General features: G+C 33.2%; 1 protein-coding gene across 2 annotated transcripts in view; it reads left to right on the forward strand.

The window, feature by feature from the left end:
- Positions 1–14882, forward strand: part of Dph6 (diphthamine biosynthesis 6) — a 266022-nt gene that overhangs the window by 183283 nt on the left and 67857 nt on the right. For both annotated transcript variants that reach the window (XM_023703235.1, XM_023703234.1), the window contains exon 6: positions 14183–14244. In XM_023703235.1, coding sequence (XP_023559003.1) covers positions 14183–14244 — 62 coding nt within the window. The remainder of the gene's footprint in view (positions 1–14182; positions 14245–14882) is intronic.

A 14882-nucleotide genomic window follows, 5' to 3' on the forward strand; every position in this document is an offset into this window, starting at 1 on the left:
TCTCTTTTCTTCCTTCCTTGTTAATGTCTTTCCTATTATATCCTCTCTCACTTAGACTATTCAAACAAGTCAACTCTTCTATTTGTTTTCTTCACTCCCGTCTTATTTCTTGCCAAAGAATGATATTCCTATAAGTCAAACAACATCATGTATTCTTCTGGTTAGAATTTCTCAGTTCTTGGTGACCCTAACTTACTTTCTTTTTTTTTTTTTAGCAAAGTAAGAAATACAGGAATGAAAACAATATAGAGGGCCAGCCAAATAGCTTAGCAGCTTAACGTGCCTGCAGGCAAGCACAGGAGCCAGGGGTTCAATCCCCAAGCCTGCTGTGCTGGCCCCACCCACAGGTGATACTGAGACAGCAATTGAGACTGGGTGTGGTGGCGCGTGCCTGTAGTCCCAGCTCTTGGGAGGCTGTAAACAGGTGGATCACTATGAGTCCATCTTGTAGTTAGGCCCTGAACACCCTATAGGCCCTACCAAATTCCAAAGCAAGATGATAGGAAATTAACAGTTGTTGTTATATTACATATTATTATCTTCAAAGTAGTTGCTCAAATAACCAAATATAGGTATAGAAGATTAATCAAACAATTAAGCATTAACTGTTACTTTCAATAAACCGGTAGAAATTAGTAGTACAACGTGCTTAGCTATCTTGTGAATATTTTTTTCTTTCTCTTTTCCTTTCCCAGTTCTTTCCTTTTTTACAGAAAGATAAACATAACAATGAAACTGAGTTTCAAAACAGTTCATTAGTCCTTGCTTTCAAGTGTAAATTTCAAACATGAAATACAAGTCATGATAGGATTTGATTTTTTTTTATTTTTTGGCCTCAGCTTTTCTCCCTTTATTCATTGAGCTCTTCATTCATTGAGCTCTTTATTCATTGAGCTACTTTCATTTTCCAGTCATGCTCATATGTTGAAAACTAATAATATGATAGATTAGAAATAAGACATGAAAACAGAATTTCAAAACAAGGTAATAGGAGAATAACAATAAGTAATACATTGTATATTGTTATCTTCACAGTAGTTACTCAGGGTACAAGACATAGGCATGAAATATTGTCCAAACAGTATTAACACAAACCTTTTCAATAAACTAAGAGAACTGAACAGTATGTCTATCTTAGCTATCTTGCTTATATGCATTTATTTTTTTCTTTTCCCTTTTCTTTCCACATCACAGTTTTTCTTTTCTTTGAACAGTTTGTTCCCAGTTCACAGTATCTATTGTACATTTCACGTCCTACTTCTTACGCTTCTCACATTACTGAGGCTATACAGTGTTTACACATGTAGGACTGATTTATTTCATTTATAAGTATGGTCCTAAGTTGCAACCATTTCCCTTTGTAAGTCTCAAATTTGTTGTTTAGGCTGAGTTATATTTTATTATGTTTTAAAAAAACAAAAACACCTTTTTTATCCATACTTCAGTTTTAACCACATCTCAGGACATTTGGGTTGTTTAAGAGTTATCTATTACAAATTGTGCCGCTATAAACATGGATGGGGCTGGCCTGATAGCTCAAGGAGCTAAAGCGCCTGCTTCAGCAGAGTACAGTGGCCACCATGCTGGCCCCACCCCCAGGGCACACTGAGACAGATTGAGACTGGACATGGTGGTGGCACATGCCTATAATCCCAGCACTTGGGAGGCTGAAAACAGGAGGATCACTAGGAATCCGATCTATGTAGTGAGACCCTATAGGCCCTGTAAGCCTTGTCCTAAATACAGAAAAAAAAGAAAAAAAAAAATGGATGCACATATTTTTATTTCTGGTGGGAAGATACCCAGAAGGGGCCTAGCTGAGTCAAATGGGACCTCTAATTTCAGTTTTTTTGAGGACTCTCCACACTGATTTCTACAATGGTTGCAACAGTCTACACTCTCACCGAAAGTGGAAAAGGGTTCCTTTTTCCCCAGAGCCTTTCCAACATTTGTTATTGTTGATGTGTTAATGGTAGCCATTCTTTTTGTGGTGAGTGTAATCTCAGTGTTGTTTAAATTTACATCTTTCAGCTTCCCAATGATCATGAACATTTTTTCATGTGTGTATTTCCCATTTGTATTTCTTCATCTGGGAAGTGTGTATTCATCTCAGATGCCCAATATTGAGTAGAGTCTTAATGTGGGAGCTTCATCTTTTTCCAAAAAAAATTTTTGGCAAGCTTTTTTTTTTAAAAACAATACTTTTATTTAAGACCGCATTGCCTCATAGAAAGCACATTCCATCAAGATTGCAAAAAGACATTAAAAAGAGGACCTTCTATCTACTTGTCTATTTTACCATGATTTACTTCCTATCCTAACACAAACATGAAGTATTTTTTCATTTATTCCTTTTATGTTCCTGCTCTAAAAGACAATTGCCAAGAGAAGTATACTAATAGATACCAATTAATCCTTTCCAGGAAAGCAGTAGCATACTACTGAACAAACTTGGCATTACTTTTTCCCTGACCAGAACATACAGTAAACCTTGAACTTAAATACCATTTTTCTGTTATTTACACACAACCTCTCTGGTTCTTTTACTCACAAACTCTACCCTATATTCTAAGTACTCAAGAATTGCTTAAGAAATTATTAAGGGATTTATATGTTCTAGATATAGGTCTTTGTCTGAGACAACTGGCTATAATTTTTTCCAAGGAACATTTCAAATTTCTGTAAAGGAAGTCTTTGTTCTATGTGTATCTTTCAGGGTTTTTTGTTCTTTGTTAAAATATGGTTATATATTTCTTTTTTAAGACAGGGATTTGCTGTGCAGCTCAGGGTGGCCTTGAACTCATCTTGAGGCTGGCCTCAAACTTGCAGAAATTCTTTTCCCTCAGCCTCTGGAGTGCTGGGATTCTGGGTGTGCACCTCCTCACCTGGCTCAGATAATTACTTTCAAATATGCAAGCTCACTTTCTTTGTTTTCCAGAGATCATATAACCAGTCTCTTTTCTGTTTCTTATTTTTTTTACTACAAATTATGTCACTTTAGATCTAAAATACTCAAATTTTAAAATACTGATGTGTTTATCTTGTTTGGGAACAGACAACAGTTATATTTTCTAAAATTTAAAGTTTTAAAAATGTAACGTATTTTTTCTTGTAACCAGTGAGCCTGGTAGATATTATCAAGGGTGTGTGGGTATGTGTGTGTTTTAATTTTGAACTTAAGTGGGATACTCAGTTCCTGTCTGAAGTGGATTAATCAAGAATTATAAGCAGACCAGAAATTGCTTCCTAGAGTGATTATACCATTTCTAATATCACTTACTGATTTTACAGTAAAAGTCGAGGCTACAAAAGTAGAGATGAAAGCACAATTCATTTTACTTGACTATTAAAAATAGCATTATCAAACATTTTGTGTTGTTTCTCTCATCATATATTAGGCTGTCATGAAGAAATAAACCTCCACTTGCTTTCATGACAATAGATAATAAATTGACTGATATAATTCATTGAGAAGGTGAAAATGCATTGAAAATAATGGGGCATAACATTGTAGGGTTAACATTTATTCAGAGATGATGCAATTAAATAAAGCAGGCATTAACTTCAAGGTCACTCAGTAAAGTAATAAAATTGAATATTTTAATTGAATTGTAATTGCTTCCCATTGATACATGCAAGTAAAGTAAAGTAGATGTCAGTTCTGCAAATTATAGTTCTTCCTCCTAATTAATTTCTTAATTCTGCATGGCATTATCCAGTGCCTAGGTCTTGTTGTGGGTTTATTCATTCACCCAGCTTCCATCAAGGAATGTCTGTATGACATGATTGAATGCTTATATGTCAGAATGTACAGTAAATTTTTTCCTGTACCTTTTTTTTTTTTTTTTTTTGTATTTTAGGGAAGGGGCTATAGGGTATTCAGAGACTCACTACTAGATCAGATTCAGTGATCCGCTTGCTCACAGTCTCCCAGGAGCTGTGATTACAAGTGCGTGCCGACATGCCTAGTCTCAATTGCTGTCTCAGCACGCCCCAGGGGCAGGGCTGGCAGAACAGGCCTGGGGATTGAACCCCTGATGCCTGTGCCTGCTTGCATGCGTGTTAATCTGCTGAGCTGTTTGGCTGGCCAATAACATTGTGGATATTATAGAATTGTCATCTTTATCATTAATAGTATTTACATCAACATTTGGAAGTGTGATAATCTCAATGATCATAAAAGTTCCTATAAGAAAGATACATTCAGAGTCACATTCAATAGTTGACTCATTCAGAGCCGGGGAGATGGCTCAGTGAAATAAGCGCTACCTGGCAAGCTCAAGGGCCTGAGTTGAATCCCCAGTTCCTAAAAAAAAAAAATAGTTGACACATTGAGAAACTAAATTCTGTTAATTTTTTAAGGTTTTGATGAAGCCCTGTTTAGTGTCTATTCATGTTAGTGTCTATTCGTGACCCAGGCTTCATTAGAGAAATGTCTCTTTTAAGAATTAGTATAGGGGCTGCAGAGATAGCTCAGTGGTCTAAGCACCTGCCTGGCAAGCACAAAGACCCAAGTTCAATCCCCAATACTGCATGCCATGCTGGCCTCAGAACCAGGCATAATGGTGTACCCTTCTAATCCCAGCACTGGGGAGGCTGACACAAGAGGATCACTATGAGTCTAAACTGTGCAGCAATCCCAGCACTGGGGAGGCTGACACAAGAGGATCACTATGAGTCTAAACTGTGCAGCAAGACCTTGTATGAGAGAGAGAGAGAGAGAGAGAGAGAGAGAGAGAGAGAGAGAGAGAGAGAAGCTTTTAGAAAAAAAGTTTTGCATTGAAAATGTCAATGAGATACTGTAGCTTTCTCATGGTCTTTTTATAGTGTTTCAAAGGGTTGTAAATGTAATGTAATTTTGTATAAAATAAAAATAAGTAGATGGATTTAATAATTAGGTATTCTTATATATACATATATTTTCAAAAAGACTCAATAAGATACGTGTGATGACACATCCCTGCAATCCAGCTGTAGACAGGAGAATCCCTGGGAATTTGGGGCCAACATAGGCTATATAGTGAAGTCAAGGCCAGGCTGAACTGCATATCAGACGCTCTTTCAAAAAAGGGGAGAGGGAGTCCATACACTAGAATCATTTGAGCACAGATATTGGTATATTAGCACCATTCTTTAGTTATGCTTAGCAAGATAAATAGAATCTTCTTATTGGTAAAATAAACACACTGAGAACTGATTTCTGTTCTCTAAACCTTAGTCTTGTTTTAACTAAAACATTCATCTGATCTGACATAATTTTTTATCTGAACTATTTTATTCATGCTAACCTTCAATTCTTAGTTATGAAGGATCTTCTATGTTACCAGTCTCTGTGAATATCATCTATTTAGAAAATTCCAAAATCAAAATACATGTAATAAAAAACTGAAAGGTTATAGCTATTTATAGATAACATTTTTCACATTATAGAGATCTGGTTTCCCAGATTCTTGTTTTAATAATTATTGTTGTTCCATTCAGAGAAGTGGAAGTAAATGTTACAAAGACTGTATATACAATAGTAAAATGTTTCTAAATAAGGAGAAATATACAGAAATTAAAACATTTAATGTTTTATTATAAAGATTACAAAGACTTCATTTGCATGTCATTTATGGATTCATCAGCATTAAGAATTCCTTGAAAAAATTTTCATTTTAGTTTATTCTGGTGGAAAATTAATGATCTTTCTACTACATCCCAACTAATATCAACACGTGTTAGAATCTTGACTGATTTAGAAGAGATCTCAGAGATCACGGTTGTTATGGTCCATTGCTTTCTAAAGGCCCATAGCTTCAATTGGTAGAATTCTCTAGATCTTACCCAGGAAAATATTTTCTACAAACAACATGAAATGCATGACATATGGGCAGTGATCATGAGGTCCTCAGTGACTTGTCACTTTCTAATAGGCAGAAATTTCAAACAAAAGCAGTCTGATATCATAGGAAGTTATTTGTAAGGAACCAGAGACAAAAGACCTGAGTAGTAATTATAATCAAGTATGATAAAATTCATTAGCCTGACACAGTACATATTATATATAGTATTAATATAAAGTAGAACTATCCATTCAGAAGAATATCTAAGCTACCTGACTGAATCTAAACAAGGAATTTCATTACCAAAATTTAAACATGTTTTGGAAAAAGAATTATAGTCTAATATCTTGATATAAAATTTCCTGAGTCATTGTTAAATCCACAGAAATTCACCTTGATAATCTGAATGCTTCAAAATCGTTTGTTAGGTCCTGCCAGTCCCTTGGCTTTATATGTCCCGTGAAATCATATTTTGTGCATGCAGACTGGTGTTATTGTTGGTCTGCTTTGTGTGAAATGTCTAATATGAATCATAGATATACTTCTTTACTAACGCATATACTACCTTTACTAAACTTTCCATAGATTCACTTACAGACATATAAAAGCTCACCTATAAAGTTTATTTAAGATTGAGAAAAAAATGCCACTTTATTTTAGCTATTTTTACTTATACAGAAATCTAGTGTAGTACATTGATCAATGGTGTATTTCACGAAAATATTTAAGTCTTCCATAATGTTTCAAAATTGTATTTATTGCAGTGATTTTAGATTTATAAAATTTTTAGTGCTTAGCCGAGAGTAATTAAATTGAAAGTATTTCTATGAATATGTGAAAATCTTTAAATAATCAGCTGACTTTTACCCTGGTATACCTATGTGATGATTATAGTTCATGTGGAAAAATTATGCCCATTGCCACAGTTTATGCTTACATGTTTTGCTGACTTTATTTAAAGGTTTGTCTCTAATTTGTTATTGACTATGATATACAGCAATTTCTAAACTGTGATGTAGCTATTGTTTCCATAATTTAACAGTTCCAAACTAGTGCTTGATAATTCTATAATACATTAAAAGACTGTTAGAAAAATAGGAGGATCATCAATTTGCACTTCTATTATCTACTTGAATAAAGCCCATGTATTCCTAAGTTTCCTTTCATGCCTTTATATGACATATATTTATTTCCAAACTACATATATAGAATGCACAATGTCATAGTCACTTTTATAACTTGATCACTTGCAAAATTCTACCCTGTGAACACATGAGAACTCTGGGCAACATTTTCTATCTAAGTTTCATGAGTCTTAAATTATTTTGATTATGTGTAATCTAAGGGCTGAAAGCTGAATGTGACATGTTTGTATTGTGTGACTAATATAATATGTGTGTAAAAATCATAGAATTAAAAGGAAGAAGAAAGTGTGACTTCTGGCCCTATCTGCCAGGCATGTCTATCCTCTGAATTTTTCACCTTCATGCCCCAAACCCATGGTAGTAATAGATGAATAGGAAAAGAAAGTGGAAGACATAGCAGTACTAGAAAACACTGTTAATGTGTCTGAAAAGTAGAAATGAAAGTAACAAGCAATAGTGAGCTCGAATGGAGCTAGGAGGAGACCTTTGAGGTCAGAAATCTGGCAAAGGTACTTGGAGATTATCTGTGTGCAGACAGGTAAGAAAATGCCCGGATATGGGAGAACCTCAAAAGAAACAAAAATATAGCATGCATTTTACAGACAATTAGAAATGTAAATCACCCAGAATGAAATAGAAAACAGGATGATGTGAAAAGTAATGAAACAGAACTTTGGAAATGAAACACAGTATACAACAAAATAAAAACTTAGGCAAAATAATCTCTTGATGAGCCAAACATGAGAGAATGAATGAAGGAGATAAAAGAGAAAAAATAATTTGCCCAGAAAGCAGCATAAGGAAATAGACTCCTCATGTAAAAATGATGGATCAAAAATTTAACAGCTGAAATGGTGGATCCCTTTTAGTGGCTTGTTAATACACCATGCTAATTTCTCTTAGTTTAAAGCATGGTGGAGATTCTTAAGAATTAGACTTAAAAGTAGGGGTTTTTTAAATATTAATTTTATTGAGAAAGAAGTACCAATGAGATAGTTTCAAAACAGGTTAGTAAGACAGTTACAATAATTAATACATTGCATATTGTTGTCTTTGTAGTAGTTATTCATAGTACAAGATGGCAGACATAATATCTTGTCTAAACACTATTAGTTCAAAACTTTCTTCTCATTGAACTAAGAATATATATATATATGCTATTTTCTATATACAGATATATATTTTTTTCACTACAAAATGGTCCTTCATTTGTTTCCCCCTTTTTTGTTTACTTTTGGCAGAGATGGGTATTCCATTGCCATTCATATATTGTAGGTGCATGAATTCAGCAAAGTAATCCAATATAATCCAATAGTCTCTAATAATACTGGATTATCTGCATGACTGTCAGTGTCAGAAGTTGTTGGCTTGAGCCTTTTACAGCTCAGCATATTAATATGTCTAAACTTTTCATGCCTCATTTTTATACTTTTCTGCTGGATTGGTTAAGACCACAATAAAGCAAGACTTATATAATAAAAAATGTAACTTTTGTATCTGATAAGGTCAGCCAGATTCCCTCAGGATTTACCCTCAAACCCTGTACAGCAGGTTGTTTTTATTTATTTATTTTTATGTATTTAGTACAGGGTTTCTAGGATCTCAATACACACATCAGACTCATAGTGATCCTCCTGTTTTCAGTCTCCCAAGTGCTGACATTACAGGCATGTGCCACCACACTCAGTCTCAATCTTAGTGTGCCTGGGGGGTGGGGCCACAGCCATTGCACTCTGCCTAAGCAGGCACTTTAGTCTGCTGCGCTATCTGGCCAGCCCTTAAAAGCAGGTTTTGAATGAGTGCTTAAAATAGCAGATGACTGCTGATAGAATAAAAATATAATATGAAGGTTCCAGTTCAGGACAGTAAAGTCAATGGAAAACCTTTTCAATCCGCTATGAGACCAAAAAAATAAAAAGAACAAATGTGAAGTTCCCCAAAATAGAAAGTCTATACAATCCTGATGTAATCTATACAGTTTTTGAATATGTTTCCTAAGGGTTTCTGTCCTGAACTTTAATCCTCAGAATGAGATTTTAAGAAGGTAGAAATAATCTGACTCATATATAGATGCTCTTTCAGACATCATTAGTACTAGATAGCTTCATCAGAGTGGAAGTCCCATGATTGAATACTAGGGAAGAGATTCTAGAGAACGTATATGCACACATCGGCTTCTTGCTACTTGTCTTGTCATACCCTGCACCACGCTAAGACTCTTTCAGCAACAGATCATCACCAGATGCAGTTCTTTGACCTCAAACCTGCAGAACTATGAGCCAAAATAAACTTTTCTTTCTTAAGGTATCAATCCTCAGGTATTTGCATGGTATTAATGAAGTTATACTAACATACAAACATGTGCAGACAGAAAATGATACATGTAAAATTATCATACTTGGCTTGGTACAGTTGTGTTTTTAAGATCGGATAAAACAAAAACACCCAATTATAAATAATTTACAAAAGGACTATAAAAAAAGCATGGAACAATTCAGCTTTGTTAGAAAAGTATACCTCAGATAAATATTAACAGAATAGTTTAATATTGCAATAGTAATAGAAAGGAATAATCACATCATGAATATATATATATATATATATATATATATATATATATATATATATTAGTACAGGGTATACAGGGTCTCACTACACAGATCAGACTTGTAGTGATCCTCCTCTTTTCAGCCTCCCAAGTGCTGGGATTATAGGCCTTTGCCACTGTGCACAGTCATAGTTGCCATTTCAACACATCCCGGGGTCAGGTCTGGCATGGTATACTGCACATCATGAAATTTAAAAAATCATCAATTTTGTATACACACAACATGTAACTGTCAAATATATAAGGAAAATTGACTGAATTTTCAGAAGAAATTATTAAAAACAAAATTGTAATGAGAATATTCCTACCATTCATTGGAAACTAATTGTTCCCAGAGACCAACATTAAGGCCATAGAAGATTTGTTTAACAGCAAAATTAATAAATATGATCTTGATATTGTATGTTGGGATACAGAAGTTTGATTTCAACAGACAACATTTTCATTTGAAAACAAATGGAACATTTGTAATATTTGAGTGTACTTTAGAGCATAAAGAAACTTTACCAAATGTTTAAAACTTCTTAAGGAACATTTAGAACAAAATTAAAAGAAGGTACAGAGATTTCTGATATGTCCCTTTACTGTGTGTGTCTGTAACCTTCTCTCTTATTTGGTACATTTATTACAACTGCTGACCCCACTTTAACATATCGTCGTAACCCAAAGTCCATAGTTTACATGAAACTCCACTCTTAGTCTTGCACATTTACGAGTTTAAACAAGTATGTAATGCTATTTATTGATCATTGTAGTATTACACAGTATTGTTTTACTTCTTTAGAAATTCTCTCCCCTTCTCTGATCCATTGAGTGTAATATCTATAGGAGTTTCCTAATATATTTTATCAAACTGAGAAAGTCTTTATTCCTAATTTACTGAGATTTTTTTTCTATCTAAGTGGGTTTTAGATTCTGTCAAATGCTTTTCTGTATATACTGACATGTGATTTTTTTTCTATTTTTGGACTGCTGGTTTACTGGATTACATTACTTGATTTTCAAATGTTGAGCTGCACTTGCATTTCTTTCTTTCTTTCTTTCTTTTTTTTTGTTTTCTTTTTTTCCATTTTATGTATTTGGTGCAGGGTCTCACTATGCATCTCGGACTCAGAGTGATCGTCCTGTGTTCAGCCTCCCTAGCACTGGGATTATAGGCATGCACCACGACACCCAGACTCATTGCCCATTTAGCACATGAGGGGTGGGGCCGGTGAGGCATACAGGATTGAACTCTGAACCCTGACCTTGCTAAAGCAGGCGCTTAGTCTGCTGGGCTATCTCGCTGGCCCTAGCCTTGCATTTCTGTGGTAAATCACACTTGGTCATAGTGTATAACTCTTTGTGTATGTTTGAAATTTCTGTTTGCTAAAATTGTATTGACTTGTTTATCTGTATTCATGAGAGATATTGTTCTGTAAGTCGTTTTTTGTTAATTTTTGTATTTTGGCTTCATAAAATGGGTTATGAAATATTCTTTCAGTTCTGTCATCTGAAAGAAACATTAGGTTTCTTTTTTATTTTTCGGAACTGGGGATTGAACTCAGGCCCTTGCGCTTGCCAGGGAAGCACTTATTCCACTGAGCCATCTCCCTGGCCTCCTAGGTTTCTTAAATATTTGGTAGAATTATAGGCCTGGTGATTTTTGTTTGGGAAGAATTTTAATTACTGAACTTCATAAAATTTTAAGGAATTGTCATAATGAAAACCATAGGCTTTAGCCACAGTACAAATTAGTAAGCAACAAAATGTGACAATAAACCTATTACATTGCGGTGAGAATTCAGTTCTTTGTACATCACTTATACATAATACCTTACATATAATCAATAGTATGTAAATTGTTTTTAAAATAATTTTATCAAGAAATAATTTTAAATAGCCATTGCATTAATTGGCTAATTTTCTGTTTTAATTGGCTAATGTATTATAAAGACAATTATAAAGCCAGAAGTTTTTGCCTCCAAAATTATAGGTTTTGATTATAGTACTTCAGTGGCCTAATATTTCTAGGATAAAGATTAAAATAATAGACAATACTAGACATAACAGAAACCTTGTATTTGACTGAGGTAATATGTATGTCAGTAGGGAGGGAAAGGATTTTATAAATAGTATTTATTTCCCACAAAAGAAATAAAGTTATAATACTCCATACAGATACCTGAAATTCAAGATGAAAATAGATCTAAATGTTTGTGTGATAAGCTGTTACCTAGCATGTATGAGTCCCTCTAGTGAGTGCTCAGTGCCACAAAAATAAATATTACACAGCACCAAATTGTTTTCACAAATAAATGAAGTAGTAATTATAATTCTCTGAAACTGAAATATATAAATTGATAATCCTCTTTTTGAGAAATATTTTTAATATGTTACACAGTTTAAGGGTTTTCCCAACTACACATTTCTCTGTAATAGTGATTTTTCTCTCATAGTAATTCTGCATAACAGCATCTTCACAGTAGCATAGCAAGTCCAGTGGCAGATCATAAATAATTGTCCATCTTGCAGTTTTTATTTTTTTATATTTATTCATTTGTTTATTTTTGTGGTACCAGGCATTAAACTCAGGACCCTGCACTTGCCAGGCAAACGCTTGTTCTACTGAGCTATCTCCCTGGCCCTGGCCCTATTGTCCATTTTTTAAGAGAGCAGTTAAATAAATTCTAGTAAATCCAAACAATAGAATATAGTACAGAGTAAAAATGGATAGAGCAGAGCCACAAAAATCAATATGGGCAAATCTCATTAACAATGTGAATTTTTTAAAAAATACATTTACAAGTTATATTCAAATACTGTTTGGGATATATATATACTTTATATATATACATATATATATATATACTTTATATATATAAAGTTTCAGAAACATAGTTGAGATGTAACCCCTCAGGTTCAGAGTGGTGGCCACCCATATGGAGAATAGTAGGGAAAATATATTGAGGTTTAGATACACTGAAATTCTATTCTGTTGATTGGCATTTTATTTCTTAAAGAAAAGGTTGTAGATAAAATAAAGTAAAATATTTTGTTTATTGAATCTCAGTGACTACACTGATTTTGGGGTCAAATCACTTCATTTCTTTGTTCATTTTAAATATTGCATTGCAAAGTAGTTGGCACAAGGAGAAAAACTGAACAGAGTCAACAGTTGGTTCTTCTATGTGTTCACCCAGTTCACTGAAATGCTAATTCTGTTGTATGCACAATAAAAATGACTTCTAGGTAGGTAGCAAATAATTTGCTACTAGTTCAAGTTTTTTGCCTTGGATTTGATCTAAATATTCAAAGAGTATGTTGTAATTTCACCCAACTTTAAAATATATTGATATTAATAACTAACACTAATATTCTGAGCCTTAGATTTGATCTAAATTAATATGCAAAGATTATGTTATTTAATTTTTATCCAACTTTTCTTCTGTAATCTTGATATGTGGTTGTAAGTAATATATTAAGAGAAAAGCATTCAGGTGGAAATATAAATCTATTAATTATTTTATATAATTAATAAAAATAGTTTAAATCAGTAATAAAATTATGTGTATAGTTCATATGTATAATTATATTATGTATTATATTTTGTATGTATTATATATAATTATAAAGGGAGGGAGAGAGACAGAAGGAAATACATGTACGTAAAATTCAAGCATTTCATCACTGACTTGTGGTATGAATTGTTTGGAAAGAGATTTTTATTGTATGCACCATACTCAATCACTTACATAAACTTTCCTATTAGTTGACTATCCTTACTAGCTTGGTATGGTGATTCATGCTTATAACTTCAGTACTCAGGAGATGAATCAGGAGGATTACTGAGTTCCATGCCCGCATGGATCACATAGTGGGTTCAAGGCCAACCTGAGCTATAGACCCTTAAGATATGTTATTTATAGGTACAAATTCCATATGATGAGTGTGATCATTATGTATTTAAAAGGTGTGCCAATAAAATTAAAAACGAAAAAAAATTAAAAGTTATAAGCATTTTATCAACACAATAGTGGTATGTGAATCTTGTATTTATTTGGAAAACACACTATATGGTTACAAATGGATATTGAAAGGAAATATCTTCTAATTTTATAATACAATTATTTATAAGTATATGTTGCTATTAAATGAATTGATTATATGAGCCTAACAGTTTTTATTGCTCTTCAAGTTTCTAGCCTTGCCCTTTTGTGAGAAGTTTAGAGCTTAATAAAATAAGATTAAATCAGAAAATTCACAATGATGTCCAATGAATAAAATAAGTTAAAGTAATTAAAATACCATAGATTTACATTTTATGTCTTTGAAATTATACTTTTCCCTCCTAATTTCTGTAAAAGGAGAAGCAAATGGAAACAATGCATCTGGTTGTGATGTAGTCCAATTGGAATAAATGGGCTCTTGTATTTCTGGATTATAGAAATAAATTATCAGAGAATAGAGAAGTAAATAGTAGCAAACTACATTTTATTTATGATCAAGGCTGTTTAAAAAATATACACAACGGTTAACTAGGTGAACAGAAACCAGAGGAAGGGGAATGCATCTTTAAAGTTCAACCTGGCAGTTATATGGAAAAATTTAACCTTTCTTGGCAGGTTTGGATCCAGATAAGCATCTAGGAAGAACCCTTGATGAAATGGAGCCCTATCTCTTAGAGGTAAGAATTCATGCTAATTTTTAAAATATGAATATCTAAAGGAGGAAAATACAGTACCTGGAATAATGACTGTAATAATTTTTTTATTTTAGAAAAATTCAAATATATTTGCTATACATATTGTGAAACATTAAGCTTTTAATATATATTAGAACATGTTTAAAATTGTGAACATTCTTAACAGCTTTTTGACCAAAATATTAAATACACTGTACATAAAGAAATTGCTGTTAGAAAATTTTCTTTTATTCAAGTGGACATTATATGCTATATAAAAAGTATTATGCTCCTTACTATCTCACAGTCTCTGTACCCAGATGTCTTACCATCATAGATAGGAATAAAACTTCCTTTGGAGATAGTTAATCTGTCTTCTCTTTTACCTATTAGGAAGTTCATTGGAAAGAAGTAAGAAAAGTATTCCAAGGTTTCTTACAACCCTGTTTAACCCTTATATTGTCAAATCCTGCATGTGCTCTGTACATCAAAGAAAGGATTTAGTTTTCACTTTTTTGTATTAACTGTATATATTTATTACAGTTGTTAGTCAAATACTATTTATATTAGGGCAGGGCATCATAGTTATACTATTTGGAATTTTTCTGCAACCATGATTACATGTTTTAAAAAAGAAAATA

This window comes from Octodon degus, unplaced genomic scaffold (genome assembly GCF_000260255.1).
Source record: "Octodon degus isolate 3935 unplaced genomic scaffold, OctDeg1.0 scaffold00166, whole genome shotgun sequence".
NCBI lineage: Eukaryota > Metazoa > Chordata > Mammalia > Rodentia > Octodontidae > Octodon > Octodon degus.